Raw genomic sequence first — 16,487 nt, forward strand, 5'->3', positions numbered from 1 at the left:
CCTTTTATTCATGTACTTGAATTTCTGATGTTTACAGAGCATAGTAAATTAAACTAATGGTTATTTGCAGTAACAGGATGAGAAAAACTTTCAGCTTGACCAGAACTCAAACCTGTGACCCACAGAATAATGTACCGCGACTGTAGCGATTGAGCTATCTGGCCGCTTACACATTTTCTCCCTAAATAGTGAACAGTTCTAAATCGTGACAGATATTTAGATTTTTAAATTAACAGATAATTAATTCTTAATTAATAAATAAGAAAAAAAACCTTACATACTCATAGTCTTAATTAAAATAACAATTTATATAATTATTATTGTATAATTATTTTTACTAAAAAGGGCTAAGACAGTTATTGGTTGTGCCATTATTTTATAACAGGTCAATTTTGAAAGTGAATATAACTGTGCTAATACATGTACAATATCTATGATAAGAATTTTATGAGGCTGATTTGTATTTTTACATCAAGGGCACCGGGCGAAAACATGAAAATGCAACAAACGAACCACTTTGTGGTAGATTGTATTTTCATGTTTTCATCTGGCGCCCGGTTACTTTTTGTACTTTGTTGGTTTTCATGTGGCACAAATCACCCACTATAAAATTTAGTGTACAAATTTATTCAAGGACAAGTATCAATCTACTCTATGAAAAGTCTGTTGTCGGTTGACTATGGAGACCTGGAGATTGAGACCGGTGTCCCTCCATAACAAAATAGATAAGGCAGAAGCTGTCCTTTTCAAACTATGCACATGTTAGAAAAAAATTAGAATAACAATTCAGAACATCATTTTTTGAGGCTTTAACAATTATATTGCTTGATCCAAGTTTCAGGACATTTCAATCAATACATGTATTATTTCATTTATAACTTTAATGAAAGTCTCATCCCTTTAATAATAATGACATAACTGCCACTCTTTAAATTCAGAAATATTATAAGTCTCATCATACCAATATACTAAGATATAAATGTATGCACATAACAAGTTTCTATTAAATAAATATGAAATATTGGGTATATAAAGCCAGTAAAAGTATATATATATCAATATTCACTCATCAGGGCCTCTATGCTTTTGATGACCTTACAACTGGTAAATTTTATAAAACAAAAATTGTAAGTAATACCTAAGATAGACAGAAAAGAACAAATAATTTAGTAAACATGAGTTACTTCCCCTTGAAATAAAGAAAACCTGAAACCCAAAAGAACACCCTAAACATCAAAATTAAGAAATGTTGCAGGCTCATTTTAATTATGCCATGCAAATTAATGGTAAAGTATTCATAAAAATGTAGATGGCCATGTGACAGCAGTAATTGCAGAAAATCGGATAGCTGTCAACATCCGGATACTGGTACACTTTGTAAAAAACAACCATTCTGTTCAACAGATAAACGTAATATGGATAAAATCAATAAGGATAATCGTTTACAAACAGTCCATTACCTATCCTAATACTCATTTGCAGGTGAACTTTCTCTTTGTAGGAAAGTTTTGAAAATATATAAATGAATGAGCATCAATGTAGACCACAACGATATTCGAAATCCGGGTTTTAGTATTGTCAATAAAACAAAGGGACAAGCTGTTAATCAGAGCCTGCAATTTCGTGAAAATAATATCACAATGCACATGCTTTTTATATAAAGTTATTAAATACAAATATAACAACATATTTGTTTACTTGATTTTTACGAATCAAAATAAATATAATTAACACAACATGAAATTAACTGCTAATAATAACAGCTCCTTCCATAGGCAAAAATAAAAAGCGTTCCATAAAAGACGACGCCGCTCACCGGCGTCGCCAATAATATTATAACAGTATACAGTCATGTCATGGGTGTTTGTGGAAGTCAGTCAAAACAGTTGAAGGTATCAGGGATGACATTTGGAACTGTTGTAAGAGGCCTTCTGCCTTTAGCCTCTTGCAACCGTTCCAAATGTCATCCCTGATACCGAGGTAAAAAGTGATTGAAAAAAAAAAACATATTTATATTTTATTTGCAAAGACATGTTGAAAAATTTTCTCTGTTCTTGTTGCTTTTATATATGATTTTAACAAAATGCAAGTGCAAAATAATTAAAAGTTCATGCAAAATGCACAGATCTGGTTATTTCTTATCACAGAATGAGCGGATTTCCTCAGTATGTTGAGAGTTTAATCCAGTACATATTGTGCTACAAAATAAACAAATCTGAAACCACTGAGCAGATTTTATTCTTGCTGAGTCAGCATATTTTCTTGAGAGAGGGCTTTTAATCTATGTGTTGATTGAAATGGTGCTGTGTTGAAAGAAATTTTAAGTTGATTTAGGGCCTCAGTGTTGGACTTTGGTATAAATTGTGAATGTATTTCCCTGAGTTTATATTGTACTGGCACTTATTTGCTTAAATCTCCTCCTCCTAAAATACATGTATTGTTGAGCAATGATGTTTAGAAATTAATTCAATAATTGGACTGTTGGCTGAAAAGTCGCCAGTATAAAAGCAATCTTGTTAGCTCAATAGGTAGAGGTAGGTCTCAGCTTTGGACAGTAAATTGGGCAACCTTGTTCAATTCCTGAGTGGTGCAGGTAACTTATATTGTGATTGATCATGAAATCCTTTCTAAGGTCATTAGCAGTCTGTACCTCTACTCTGACAGTAGAGAAGTAAGAGCAGTTATATGCGAAAGTGAAGGCAACTAGAACTGGTAAACTGCTTGACAGCCTGGCCAGGAAAAAAACGGTGTGATCTGGTAAGAAAACTACCAATACCACCACCACCAAAGTCATCAGTGTTATCTAGCTAAATTGAGGAGCAGTCTGATCCGCCAGGTACCATTAAAGCAGGTCATACATTATTAATGGTCATCATTATTAGTGGTCATGGGCCAAAAATGAACATTTTGAAGGGAGATAATGAAGACAAGAGCAAACAATGTAAAATTAATTTAACATGTATTAATGTTATAATGAACATTCAAAATAAAAGGAAATAATAAAATCAATAAATTCAATAAAAAATTTCTCATGTGATCATTTGTGATCATTTTAAATTTTTTTTTATATTAAAATGACTCTTTCAAGGTCAGACCTAACTAAATCATGGTAATTAAAATTTAGATTGTTCACAACACCAGAATTTTTTCTTCTGTGAAAAGTATGATAAGCTAATCATTCTAGAATTTCTAGAATTTAAACTGCCTATTATAACTGTTCCAAATTAAACCCACACACATATTAAAGAATAAACCAAGTGCCTTTCTATCAAATAAAAAAGAACAACCAGGGGAAAAAATATATAAAAAAACACCCTCAAGATCTTGAGATTTGATAAAAATCTAATAATTCATTTTTATTAATTTTTATCAAAATCCAGAGAAAGTGTTTAAAATTAGTGTGCTATGTGTGGGAAGGTATATGAGTTTTGTTAAGTGTTGACTGCTGTGATTAATGAGAATTCTGCCCAGCCTACTTATGGCTTATCAGTCATTTTTGAGATCATAAAATCTGATACTGTTCACAGTTATTCAGTAAAAAAAATGATTTAATGTTGGGACTAGAATATTATATCATGATGAAATTAACATATTATGAAGGGTTTTTAAGTTGCATTATCGCTAGATTGAAGTGTTTCCTTGCCGATTTGTTGTTATCATTCTTTTAGCTCTCTTATTTTTCTAGACATTTCTTCTATATAGTTTATTATATTCCGTAATACCTGTTGTTTAATTCTAGTCCAAGACCATAGTCCTAGTAACAATCCTGCAAAGTAATTTGGTCCTATTGGTGTCCTTCCATTGACTGGAATGCATTTTGAATCCCTGGTCATAAAAATAAATAGCAGTTTTGATGCCCTTTAGAATTTTGTAGCCCTCCTTTCTCTAACAATGCAAAAATCATTATTCTTATATTCTGATTATAGCCATTTCTACATCTTTAAGCAATCCCAGAACCTTTGCACTATAACAATTTTATTTTAAGTTCATTTTTCTAGATTTCTCTTAACAGTTCAGTAACTCATATCTATATCCTCACATAATGTGCCATAAGTGGAAAAGTATTGTCTTGTAATATCTTCAGAAGCGCTGGTAGATCGATCGTCCTTGTTCAAGATGGATCATACTATTGTATATGAGTTATTCCCCTTGCATGGCTAAGTACTCATACATTTACTATGATGGGCTCGGCATTAATAAGAGATTAGCATGAGATATTTGATTCAGTTGCTGAACCTTACTAAGTATTGAACTAGAAAAACAAAACAATGGAAGAGCCAATTTTTGGTTTTTAAATGCGTTTGATAATATCATTAAGTTTGTGATGTGTTCTGTTTTTTACCAATTTGATATCAGTTATCAGAGCAACAGATAAGCTTTAAAAGTGAATTGGGTATTACTCCATCATTATACCCCCACAAACGAAGTTTAGGGGGGGTATATAGGAGTCAGCTTGTCGGTCGGTCGGTCGGTTGGTTGGTCGGTCGGTCGGTCCGTCCGTCGGTCGGTCCACATCATGGTTTCCGGACGATAACTAGAGTTTGGAATGAGGTATTGTAATCAAACTTGGTATATAGCAACCTTATGTGGAAACTCTGGTTGGTATTGCATTTGGACCCCCTGGGGTCAAGGTCAAGGTCACCGTTACTAAAAATAGAAAAATGGTTTCCGGACAATAACTAGAGTTAGGAGTGAGATATTGTAAACAAACTTTGCGTATAGCAATGTTATGTGAAGACCTGGGTTGGTATTGCATTTAGGCCCCCTGGGGTCAAGGTCAAGGTCATGGTTACTAAAAATAGAAAAACGGTTTCCGGACAATAACTTGAGTTAGGAATGAGATATTGTAATCAAACTTGGTGTATAGCAAGCTTATATGAAGACCTGGGTTGGTATTGCATTTGGACCCCCTAGGGTCAAGGTCAAGGTCACGGTTACTAAAAATAGAAAAATGGTTTCTGGACAATAACTAGAGTTAGGAATGAGATATTGTTATCAAACTTGTTGTTTAGCAAGCTTATATGTAGACCTGGGTTGGTATTGCATTTGGACCCCCTGGGGTCAAGGTCAAGATCACCGTTACTAAAAATAGAAAAATGGTTTCCGGACAATAACTTGAGTTAGGAATGAGATATTGTAATCAAACTTGGTGTATAGCAAGCTTATATGAAGACCTTGGTTGGTATTGCATTTGGACCCCCTGAGGTCAAGGTCACCGTTACTAAATATAGAAAAATGGTTTCCGGACAATAACTAGAGTTAGGAATGAGATATTGTAATCAAACTTTGTGAAAAGCAAGCTTATTTGGAGACCCCGGTTGGGATTACAATTAATTGAAATATTTCTTTGTACACAGTTGATAGTATGTGTTGAAATTTTTCTTCAGACTACTTATTTTTCAAAAAGTTGCTGGTGGGGGTATTAATCACCTTCAGTGATAGGTCTAGTTTCCTTTGGAATTGGGTATTGGCTCCATTTAATTGGGTATTCAAAAACTCGATACCCTATGATTTCAAGATTAATTGGGTATTCAATTATGAAGATATGAATTTTATGATTTCAATATCAATAAAATTAAAACTTTTTTAAAAAGAAAATAGGATTAACAATTTACTAGAACTTTTCACAATTTGGGGTCAAGGTCAAGATCACCGTTACTAAAAATAGAAAAATGGTTTCCGGACAATAACTTGAGTTAGGAATGAGATATTGTAATCAAACTTGGTGTATAGCAAGCTTATATGAAGACCTTGGTTGGTATTGCATTTGGACCCCCTGAGGTCAAGGTCACCGTTACTAAATATAGAAAAATGGTTTCCGGACAATAACTAGAGTTAGGAATGAGATATTGTAATCAAACTTTGTGAAAAGCAAGCTTATTTGGAGACCCCGGTTGGGATTACAATTAATTGAAATATTTCTTTGTACACAGTTGATAGTATGTGTTGAAATTTTTCTTCAGACTACTTATTTTTCAAAAAGTTGCTGGTGGGGGTATTAATCACCTTCAGTGATAGGTCTAGTTTCCTTTGGAATTGGGTATTGGCTCCATTTAATTGGGTATTCAAAAACTCGATACCCTATGATTTCAAGATTAATTGGGTATTCAATTATGAAGATATGAATTTTATGATTTCAATATCAATAAAATTAAAACTTTTTTAAAAAGAAAATAGGATTAACAATTTACTAGAACTTTTCACAATTGTTTTATTTTTTATATAAAATGCTCATGTTATATTTCATAATATTTTAACAAGTTCGTTTTCTGACTAATTTTTGATTTACAACTGTTTTGACGCCATATTGCTTTCAAAGCGTCTATTGATACAACTGGGACCTTCTTATTGACGGTCTCCGCAAAATCAACGGTCTCTGCTGGTCTTTAAAGACCGTTGACCTAAGTAGACAAATCGACGGTCTCATGCTTTATTGATATGGCTTAGTCGGTCTTTGGAGACCGGGGACCGTCGAAGACCGTTGATTAGTTAGCATTGATTCGGGAATATTCGGATAGCATGCATATCGATATAATTTGTCCAAAACTTCGAGCGTATGACAGATTAATTTTGCGGTGATGAAAATGACAATACGCACGGGTTTTAAGACAATTGCGTATTTCATTTTTTTTAATGGGTTTTGATACGCATTCTTAAAAAATCAATTGCGTATTTTATAAAATTAATTGCGTAAATACGCAAATACGCACCTTATCTGTTGCTCTGGTTATTGTTCTTGTATGCCAAATAAAAGTTTTGAGTGTAAAATATTAATGTAACACATACATGTATTATAGTGTTACATATTCTCATGAATATGCATCATATACTGTAACAAAGCTTAATGGTTTGTTCCGTTACACATACAGTTGTACTTCATTCACAGAAAAAAGAATAGTTTTTATGAATATATAAGATGAGTGCCTCCAGTTGTTGGGGAAATTATTTATGTGTTCTGTTGTTAATGGGGGGAAATGCAGGTAAACTAATTAGGTTTGCAAGCAGGCTATGTTTAAGATGTTCTGAAGGACTTCAAGGACATTTTGAAGAATCGAAGCAGAAGTGTATTATCTTAATCTGTTTAAAGAATGACTTAGGATGGTGTTGCTTCTATTAAAGATGAATGTTTGATTATAAGTTCAGAAAAAAGTTCCTCATAGACTTCATAATGTTCACTGTTTTTAAAAAGATAATTGCTGGTCTGAAATAATGTTCAGGTGAAGTTTCACCTTTACAAATTTGTTTGAAATTTTCTTAAATATACATTCCGCTGTTTTATTTAAATTGCTCTCATCAACCATCATCATTATTGTGTATGCATCTTCGCAAGATACTATTGTATCAATTTATTTTATATTTAACTTTCCAAATTGTCTGTGCCATTGCATGACAAATTGATATTGATATTCAGATTTTTTCTTGTGAGCACTATAAAAGGAAAGATAAAAAAATCCTTCAATAACATAGATATAGTATATTTCTATAACAGTTCAGTTTAATGCAAGACATTTACGTATCATTCATTTAGTTAAGTGCCTTATAGAGGTTGTAATGTATTGGTTATATTAGATGTGTCAGACCTTGTGGGATTTTAGTAACATTTTCATAAGGACACAGGATGGTGACAGATAGTCTATGTTTGAAAAGTTCTTTCCACCATAATGAAGTGTTCTAGCAAATAGTGTTACACCCTTTCAATAGTAAAAAATAATAATTGTTTCCTGTGAAGTTAGCTGATTTTCGTAAAAAGCTTTCAGCTAACTAAATAATTCTCAATTCTGAAGCCAAGGGATACAACTGTACATATTTTGTATGTGCTTCAGGAGTGAGCTCCCTTAAAAAGAGAATTTAAAACAAAACGCATGCAGATACGGGTATAACAAAGTGTTTCTTATTACTGCTGTGGTGAAAAGTGAATCATTTCATGCAGATTTATGCAGAAGATATGAAACATTGTTAATAAATCATTGGATTTGAATTGTTATAACCAGTTCCTGTTTGCTGATTTTTAAAGTCTGGTTGCTAGGCCGATAAAATTTTACAGAAATTTGCAAATTTTACAAGCTCTTTATGGTATTTGCATCAATAATATTCATAGTTTTCCAGCTTTCTCAAACACATGGCACCCATAATGCATTAGAATTGTAAATATCTTCCCTCATAAATTGAAGAGCTTCAGAAACAAACCTCCTGACAGAAGAGCTTGTACCCATAATGCATCAGAATTGTAAATATCTCTCCTCCTAAATTGAAGAGTTCAAGGAACAAAACTCTAGACTGAAGAGTTTAGGAAAACATAGTTCAAAGAGCAGCAATCTGTTTTAATTATTGTTAGAAGCCTAATGTTATAGTTCTAAAATAAATGGATGACTTTCAAGGGTCTAGCTTTGTCTTTGAGCAACAATCTGCAAACAGAGATTTGTAGAACACCCTTAAATCTCAGTAAACTATTGTGTAATTAATGATTTAAAACAGTCTTAAGGAGTTATTTGTTCAACAAAGAATGGCTAATTGTTCTATGGTAAATGTTTATTGATTCAATATAAATCAACTGATTCCACCAGTAAGACCAGTAAATGATCTGCACTATTCCTTATTTCTGAAAGTCAATACATATTTTGAAATTTTTCCCTCAATTGATGAATAGATTTGTCTAGATTGTAAAAATGACAAGTCTATTTAAAATATTTAGCATTGAAATTGTTAAATATTACACTTTAGTATAAATGGTAAAGTTGTCTTATCTGGAGTGAAAAAGTTTAAAGAGAAAATAGTGTCTCCATGTGTAAATTTCATTTCCTTGATGTATACACCTTTAATAATTACTGTTGAATTTTATTTTTTCAGATCTATACAGATTGGGCGAACCACTATTTGGAAAAAGCCCGAAGTAAACGTTACATCTCAGATCTACAACAAGATGTCACTGATGGTGTTCTGCTTGCTGATGTCATTGAGGCTGTCAGTAAGTATCCGACTTAACTGACTTCTGTACCATCTTACTTGTTTTAGACTTGTTATCATGTTTCTCATGATCACATTTTTCATAGACATGTTATCATGTTTCTTATGGTCACATTGTTTCATAGACATGTTATCATGTTTCTCATGGTCACATTGTTTCATAGACATGTTATCATGTTTCTAATGGTCACATTGTTTCATAGACTTGTTATCATGTTTCTCATGGCCACATTTTCTCATAGACTTGTTATCATGTTTCTCATGGTCACATTTTTTATAGACATGTTATCATGTTTCTTATGGTCACATTGTTTCATAGATTTTTTATCATGTTTCTCATGGTCACATTTTCTCATAGACTTGTTATCATGTTTCTCATTGTCATATTTTTCATAGACATGTTATCATGTTTCTTATGGTGACATTGTTTCATAGACTTTTTATAATGTTTCTCATGGTCACATTTTCTCATAGACTTGTTATTATGTTCATCATGGCCACATTTAACATAGACATGTTACTATGTTTCTCATGGTCACATTTTTCATAGACATGTTATCATGTTTTTTTATGGTCTTATTGTTTCATAGACTTTTTATCATGTTTCTCATGGTCACATTTTCTCATAGACTTGTTATCATGTTTCTTATGGTCACATTTTCTCATAGACTTGTTATTATGTTTCTCATGGTCACATTTATCATAGAGTAAGACATGTTTTTATGTTTCTCATGGTCACATTTTCTCATAGACTTGTTATTATGTTTCTTAAGGTCACATTGTCTCATAGACTTGTATCATGTTTCTCATGGTCACATTTTCTCAAAGTCTTGTTTTCATGGTTTTCTGGTCATATTGTCTCATAGACTTGTTATCATTTTTCTCATGGTCACATTTTCTCATAGACTTGAAGTCTTGTTTTCATGGTTTTCTGGTCACATTGTCTCATAGACATGTTATCATGTTTCTCAAGGTCACATTTCTCATAAATTTTTTATTATGTTTCTCATGGTCACATTTCTCATAGTCTTATTTTCGTGGTTTTCTGGTCACATTGTCTCAAAGACTTGCTATCATATTTTGTCACGTCATGTTTCTCAAGGTCACATTTCTCATAGTCTTGTTATTATGTTTCTCATGGTCACATTTCTCATAGTCTTATTTTCGTGGTTTTCTGGAAACATTGTCTCAAAGACTTGCTATCATATTTGTCACCTCATGTTTCTCAAGGTCACATTTCTCATAGTCGTGTCATCATGTTTCTCATTGTCATATTTCTCAAAGACTTGCTATCATATTTGTCACCTCATGTTTCTCAAGGTCACATTTCTCATAGTCGTGTCATCATGTTTCTCATGGTCATATTTCTCAAAGACTTGCTATCATATTTGTCACATACTTGTTACCACATTTGTTGTACACTTATGTTCCTTACAGACTTCTCATAGACCTAATATACTCAAATTGCCTTAACAAATTTGAAAATTGAGCCTTGCTAGTAATCTGTTGTTCACTGAATTCATTCAAATTCCCAAATAAATTTCTCAACAATGATCGTTCCAAGATATGAGATGAAATGATTTCATATTTCATCATTACCTCAATTTATGAATGTTCTATATAATGTTTTATAAACAGAGAGCATAAGCAAAAAGCTGTTGCCTGGTGTTTACCAAAATAAATGCAGCTGTCTTAATTTATTTTCTTGTTTTTTTTTGTTTTTTTTGCAGTGAAGTAGAAGTTTTATTTGGCTGTTCATATGTATTTTGACTGTTTATTATGATTTACCTAATGGCAAGTCCATCAGAGAGAGAAAAAAATGATGATTGTGATGAAAATACAAATGTTATTATATTTTAAAGATTGTCAAATGACAGGCGCATAAATTTTCAAGTATTCTTGGGGAAGAAAAAATAGTTCCTGATTAGTCGAAGATTTCTAATATTGTGTTATTCTTTATAGATATACATGCTTATATTAACCTGAATGATTATTTACATCAGTGTTAAACAACAGGTTTACCGTGAACAAAATATATCGAAATTAATAAGGGTTACAAACCCTAATTTAGAATAATGTGGTTTTCTTCAGACTGTTATCTTATAACTCCCTGTGGTCGAGGGGTTTACACGCTCGCTTAGGAAGCTTAAGGCAACTCATGTTTTTTTGGTTTTTTTTGTTGTTTTTTTTAAATTGTTTAAACCAAATAAACATTGAATTAATGTCAGTGTTGCAATTAGTCTTATAGCCAATTTACTACAGTTAAAACACTGGAAAGCATTGGTGGCACTATACAAAAAAAAATTGGTTTATAATCTCACAACCTTCACCTTTGTGACATTCTGAGACCCAAACAAACTCAGCACCTTCTGTGCTTTGATTTGTAATTCATTTACATTTTGACTGTATTAGCAGCATCATATACAATGAAATGAACAAGTTTATGGTTATAAAGCTCACATATAATTTTGTCATAGATTTTGTCTGAATTATTTAAATTTTCACTCTTGAATTTTTGTTTTGTTTTATTTTTAGCTAATGAGAAACTTCAGGATATAAAGACCAAGCCAAAAAACAGTGCACAAATGGTAAGTCATGACTTCTATTTTTACAAGGGGAATAACTCTTATTAGCCAGTATTTTATGTTGTTTTGCAGTTGTGTCCCATTTTGAAAACAGTAACCCTTGATTCATTTTATACACAGTTAATTCTGTGTTACCTCCCTTAGATACAATATTGAGAAATTTCGATTGATTTAGTTTTTGAGATATTATATTGTTTCAAACATATTTCAAATTGTAAAGCACATAGAAAAGCCTGTTTTAAGGTTCCCTAACATTGTATAGTAACTTATTCTTTATGTTCATTGACTTATGAAAGATCTCTTTTCCCTGAACTTGTTTTTAAAGAGAAAATGAATATTTTGGCCATTAGTTTTGCCATATGTTTATTGTAGATGTCAGTTAAATGGAACCCAAGGGACTTTGGAGTTGATATTCCAAAAGATAGCAGAACTACCACTACTTTTGACAAAGTACTTAGTTGTTAACATGTCATATTTAATTTGTATCAAAATGTTTATTCTGTTATATATTATGATTGATGTAGATATTTTGCATATGATTGTTAAAGAATGATGAATATAATATTCCAGAATTATTGAATTTAGGAAGAAGTTGTTGTAATTACAGAGATGTGTTTTTTAAAGTGAAGAATTTTGACGATCTGTCAATAGGATTATTGAGTCACTGAAGGATATTTAAGTTCTGGTTATTGATCCTAAAATAATTTATTATTTAGAGAATAATGTGGAGAAGTTGACATTTACAAAACTTTTAAATTTGACATGCTGAATCTATATGTGATATATAAATAAAATTCACCTTATTCACATCTGAATTTTAAAAAATCTGACTTTTAACATTCTTCAGAGCTAAAACTGGTATGTTAATTGCACTCGGGTTATTTAGATACTGAATCTGAGGCTGAGCCTTGTCATTGGTCAATTTAAGTTTTTGTTCAAAAACAACCAATCAGATGCTTCTTTTTTCAGACTGGTCCTGATTTATTGCATACTTATTGTTGTTATTTATTCTGTTTCACCAACCAGTCTATTATATACATACACTATCATTATTTTGGGTAAGTTTTATTATGGGTCGCAGTGTTTGATTGCATGTCCTGGGGATATTTGTATAACATTGAACATAAAATATACAATCATTACATTACAGGACATAGATAATGTGTTCCATCTCTCTCTAACCAATCAATTTAATGCTTGGTTTACCAAAACATACATCATATTTCTGATCAAAACTGATGAGGTCCAAAGAAATTTTCTATTTTCATGGTTACGGAACAGGATTTTTTTTATTTTTAGTGAGTAATATTCTAGCAATATCAAGCACACCATGCCATATGTCAAATAATTTCCAATTTAATAGACTTTTATGTGTTTTCCAGACATTTAAGGACATTCTTTTTGGTGGAAAGGAATTCTTTTGAAACGTTCCTCTGAGTACATGAAGTTGACAATATCTTTTATCTGGATTAGAGTTTACTTAAACCAAAAGTGTGATTTAACTCTGTTGAAAAACTTGGGATTTTTTTTTTATTTTATCTTACAAATATCATTAACTTTGTGATTATACTCAAAGACAGAAAATTTGTTTGGATGTTGGATTTTATTCTAAGAGTTTATCTTCCATAAGGTTTGTTTAAAAGATGTTTTAGTTTATTGATTTAGAATTTTAAACTTTCTCTTTCCTCTCTATGTAATGTCTGTAATCAATTTAAATGATTACAGTTTTAGTTGTATGTAATTTGTAGAGTGCTATGTCATGCAAAGGGGAAATACATTATATGAACATTTTAATTGATGACATTCCATTTTTCCCTGAAACTCTACTGTTTGATGTAGGATAAATGTTTGGTAAATCTTTGATAAAGACTTAAGCAGATTAAAAAACCTTTTGATACTAAATTTATGGCACCTGGTAAAAAAAGTTTTTAATAGACATGTATTTATGCAGTTGTCAGCATTTAAAACACCTGGAATTTATGCTTTTCTTTTTAAAGGAAATGCATTTTTGTTAAGCAAGAAGGCGTATGAAATATTATGATGAAAGTGATGACTTCCCATCAGTTTTCCTCACTCAGTAAATAAGTTGGTCCATCGTCAGTTGGTCAGTCAGTTGGTAGATGGTTGATTGATTGGTCCGTCAGTCAGTAAGTCAAGTCTGTTAGTGGATGTTTGATGGTCCATCAGTCAGTCAATAGGTCCATCGGTTGGTGGATGGTTAATTGGTCAGTCAGTCGGTCAATAAGTCAGTTGGTCAGTCAGTTGGTGGATTGTTGATTTGGTCAGTCAGTCAATCAATGATTCAGTTGATTGTAGGAATTGGTTGATTAATTGGTCAGTACTTGTCAATTATGTCGTTGGTTCAGGTCTTTGATTATGTTGTTTTAAAATTATTTGCATATTTCAAGGATTTTAGTATCAATAACTTTGTTTTAGGCAGAGCTCAGTGGTATGGGGCTATAAGGTCCAGCCTTAACAATACTGATCTGATTACTAGATGATTACTTATAAGTTACAAAGTTAAAAAGCATTAATGGAAGGTGAGGCATGCATTTATGACCTATTCCTATTTTGACAAAAGCTTCTCTGTTGGCATTGATGGTGAATTATGGCACATATAATACAATCAAATTGTACAATTTTGTTGCTTACTTGCATAAAGGGGCATGAAAATTTCTTATTACTCTCTCCTCAGCATTTATGCCATGTCAGCCGAGTATTTATATATGACTTAAATACCAAATAGGGATAATGCTATAAAATCTTATATTTCATCTTTGACTTTGTTAAATTTTTGATATCCCAATTTCCGGATATATTTAATGTCACTAAATCCCCAGTGTGAAACATAAAATTGCCTTATAGACATAGACATAAAACAGGTCCCACAGAAATTCTTAGGGAGTAACGATTTAATGATTAAGAAAAAATCAATTTCAAAAGAAAGAACTAGACTTTTATGGCAAAATTTTAGAAAAGTAAAAAAAAAAACACCCTGATTATCATTATATAACCATATACTCATATCCAATTAAGCAGGATGCAGGAATAATGCAATAATAATACTTAATTTTGCAAATCTAATGGCCAAAAGATCACCTTGTGAAGTAAATGGACCAAATCAAACTCAAAGAAATTGATTAGTGCATACAGGTGCTAAAACATTTTATTGCCTCAACTATATTATAGCCAGAAAGTTTTTACTTTTCAACATATAATTTGTATGAATGATGGCCTGGCTTTCATATTGAATTCCTGTATTATTTTTACATTCTTGGGTAACAGGATGTACATGTACAGGGTATATATGTGTATTCCTCTCTCTTGTTTGCCATACTTTAGATAATGTCTTACATATACTTTATATGCATGCTTATTCTCAATTTTAATTAGAGATTTATTTATTTTTTTGAAAAAGGTGTGTTTTACTATGAAACGGACATAATTCCAATTATCAAAATTGGTTAATAATTATTATACATTTGTATCAAGAATACCTATACATGTATATATCAACAGTTCCTTAATGGATTATTAAAAATATGAAAATAATGGAGAACAAAGTTGATTTGTTTTAGTAAACTTACATTAATCTAATAGAATAAAATACAATCCCATGATAAATATGGTTTCATTTTAAAACAATTTCCTTCATGGTAATCTTGTTATAGACCCAAATTCTCGAAATGATAAAAAAACTCGGCTTAATAGCTTCCGAGCTTACAATTTTTATTCTCAGAGCAGCGGAATAATTATGAGTAATGAAGTCGAGGATTTGTTCTCTATGAGTAATATACGATAAATATTGCTGGGAGGACTCGTGCATTAGTTCGCAGCTTGTTTACTTTCAAGGTCTTTCCTCTGCGAAAGTTTTAATGAACTAATTGGAACAATATTTAAGGAACTGTCTTTTCTTAATGCCAAGCGAAGGAAATCAAATGGCTTATTGTAAGGTTTGTGTGTCAAATATGACCCCTGCTAATATTGTACATCTGCATCGTTTATTAATCATAGTGAAAATCTATAAGTTGTATTGTTCACAATGTTCAAAGAAGTTTCCAAGAAGTGTGATACCTGCAATGCTGATATTTTAGTATTTTTCTTAGTCAAGAGTAATTTATTTGAAGAATGATATTAACACATAATTGATTTAAAAGAAAAAAAATACTTTTTCAGACCTTTTTGTAAATGATGATGTTTTACTAAAAAAATAAATAAATGAATATTAATAATGTCACTGATCTGGTTCAAAGAAATGACTGTTACAATTTGTCCTGAAGTGTTCTCAGTCTGTCTTGCACTGTAATTTACAAAGGTGCATTAGAGCATCTGTTAAAATATTTTACTTGAAAAGTAGCCCAAATACTTAAATTCGTAATCAAAGCACATAAATAAATACAAGTTAAAATAAACCTATACATATATTCGGGTTGGCCATTAAACTTTTCCTGGATATTCTTAATGATAATTTTCATTTACCTGGCTACTGTACTTTCTGATTAAGAAAAAGGAAGGGGGATTTTCTGAGCAAAATATACATGTTGTTTTAATGAACATAATAAGTGAGTAGGTAATAAACTCTAATATTGTCAGGTAATGAGAGTGGCTGACTCATTTCTAATTAACAACCATCAAGTTAGCAGTTTTCTCATGGAGAGAGTACATTACAACATGACTTAATCATGTCACACCTGGGGTATATTTTGTACCCAAAAATTATTGCTATTTTATATATTTTTCAGAAAAATTTGTACTTTTTAAGCAACTAAATTATGAGTTTTATATCACATAGACAGTTGTCTTTAGCTTTCAAAATAAGTTATTGCATTGCAGAAAACATTGTTTTATGTGAAAATAATATAGAGTGCACATTATAAAGGTGTGTTCCATACCCATTTACACCAAACTAATTCAACCAAACTTTTGAAACAATACTAT

The 16,487-nt window shown here is 31.5% G+C and overlaps 1 protein-coding gene across 1 annotated transcript in view; it reads left to right on the forward strand.

Annotated features, from left to right (window-relative positions):
* The window catches only part of LOC132715613 (uncharacterized), a 53,714-nt gene extending 42,117 nt beyond the window's left edge, over positions 1-11,597 (forward strand). The window contains exons 2-3 of the mRNA XM_060698649.1: positions 8,848-8,965; positions 11,500-11,597. Of these exons, the coding sequence (XP_060554632.1) occupies positions 8,848-8,965; positions 11,500-11,597 (216 nt within the window). The remainder of the gene's footprint in view (positions 1-8,847; positions 8,966-11,499) is intronic.
* The last annotated feature ends 4,890 nt before the right edge of the window (positions 11,598-16,487 follow it).

This window comes from Ruditapes philippinarum, unplaced genomic scaffold, assembly GCF_026571515.1.
Source record: "Ruditapes philippinarum isolate M1 unplaced genomic scaffold, ASM2657151v2 ctg1344_1_1_1_1, whole genome shotgun sequence".
NCBI lineage: Eukaryota > Metazoa > Mollusca > Bivalvia > Venerida > Veneridae > Ruditapes > Ruditapes philippinarum.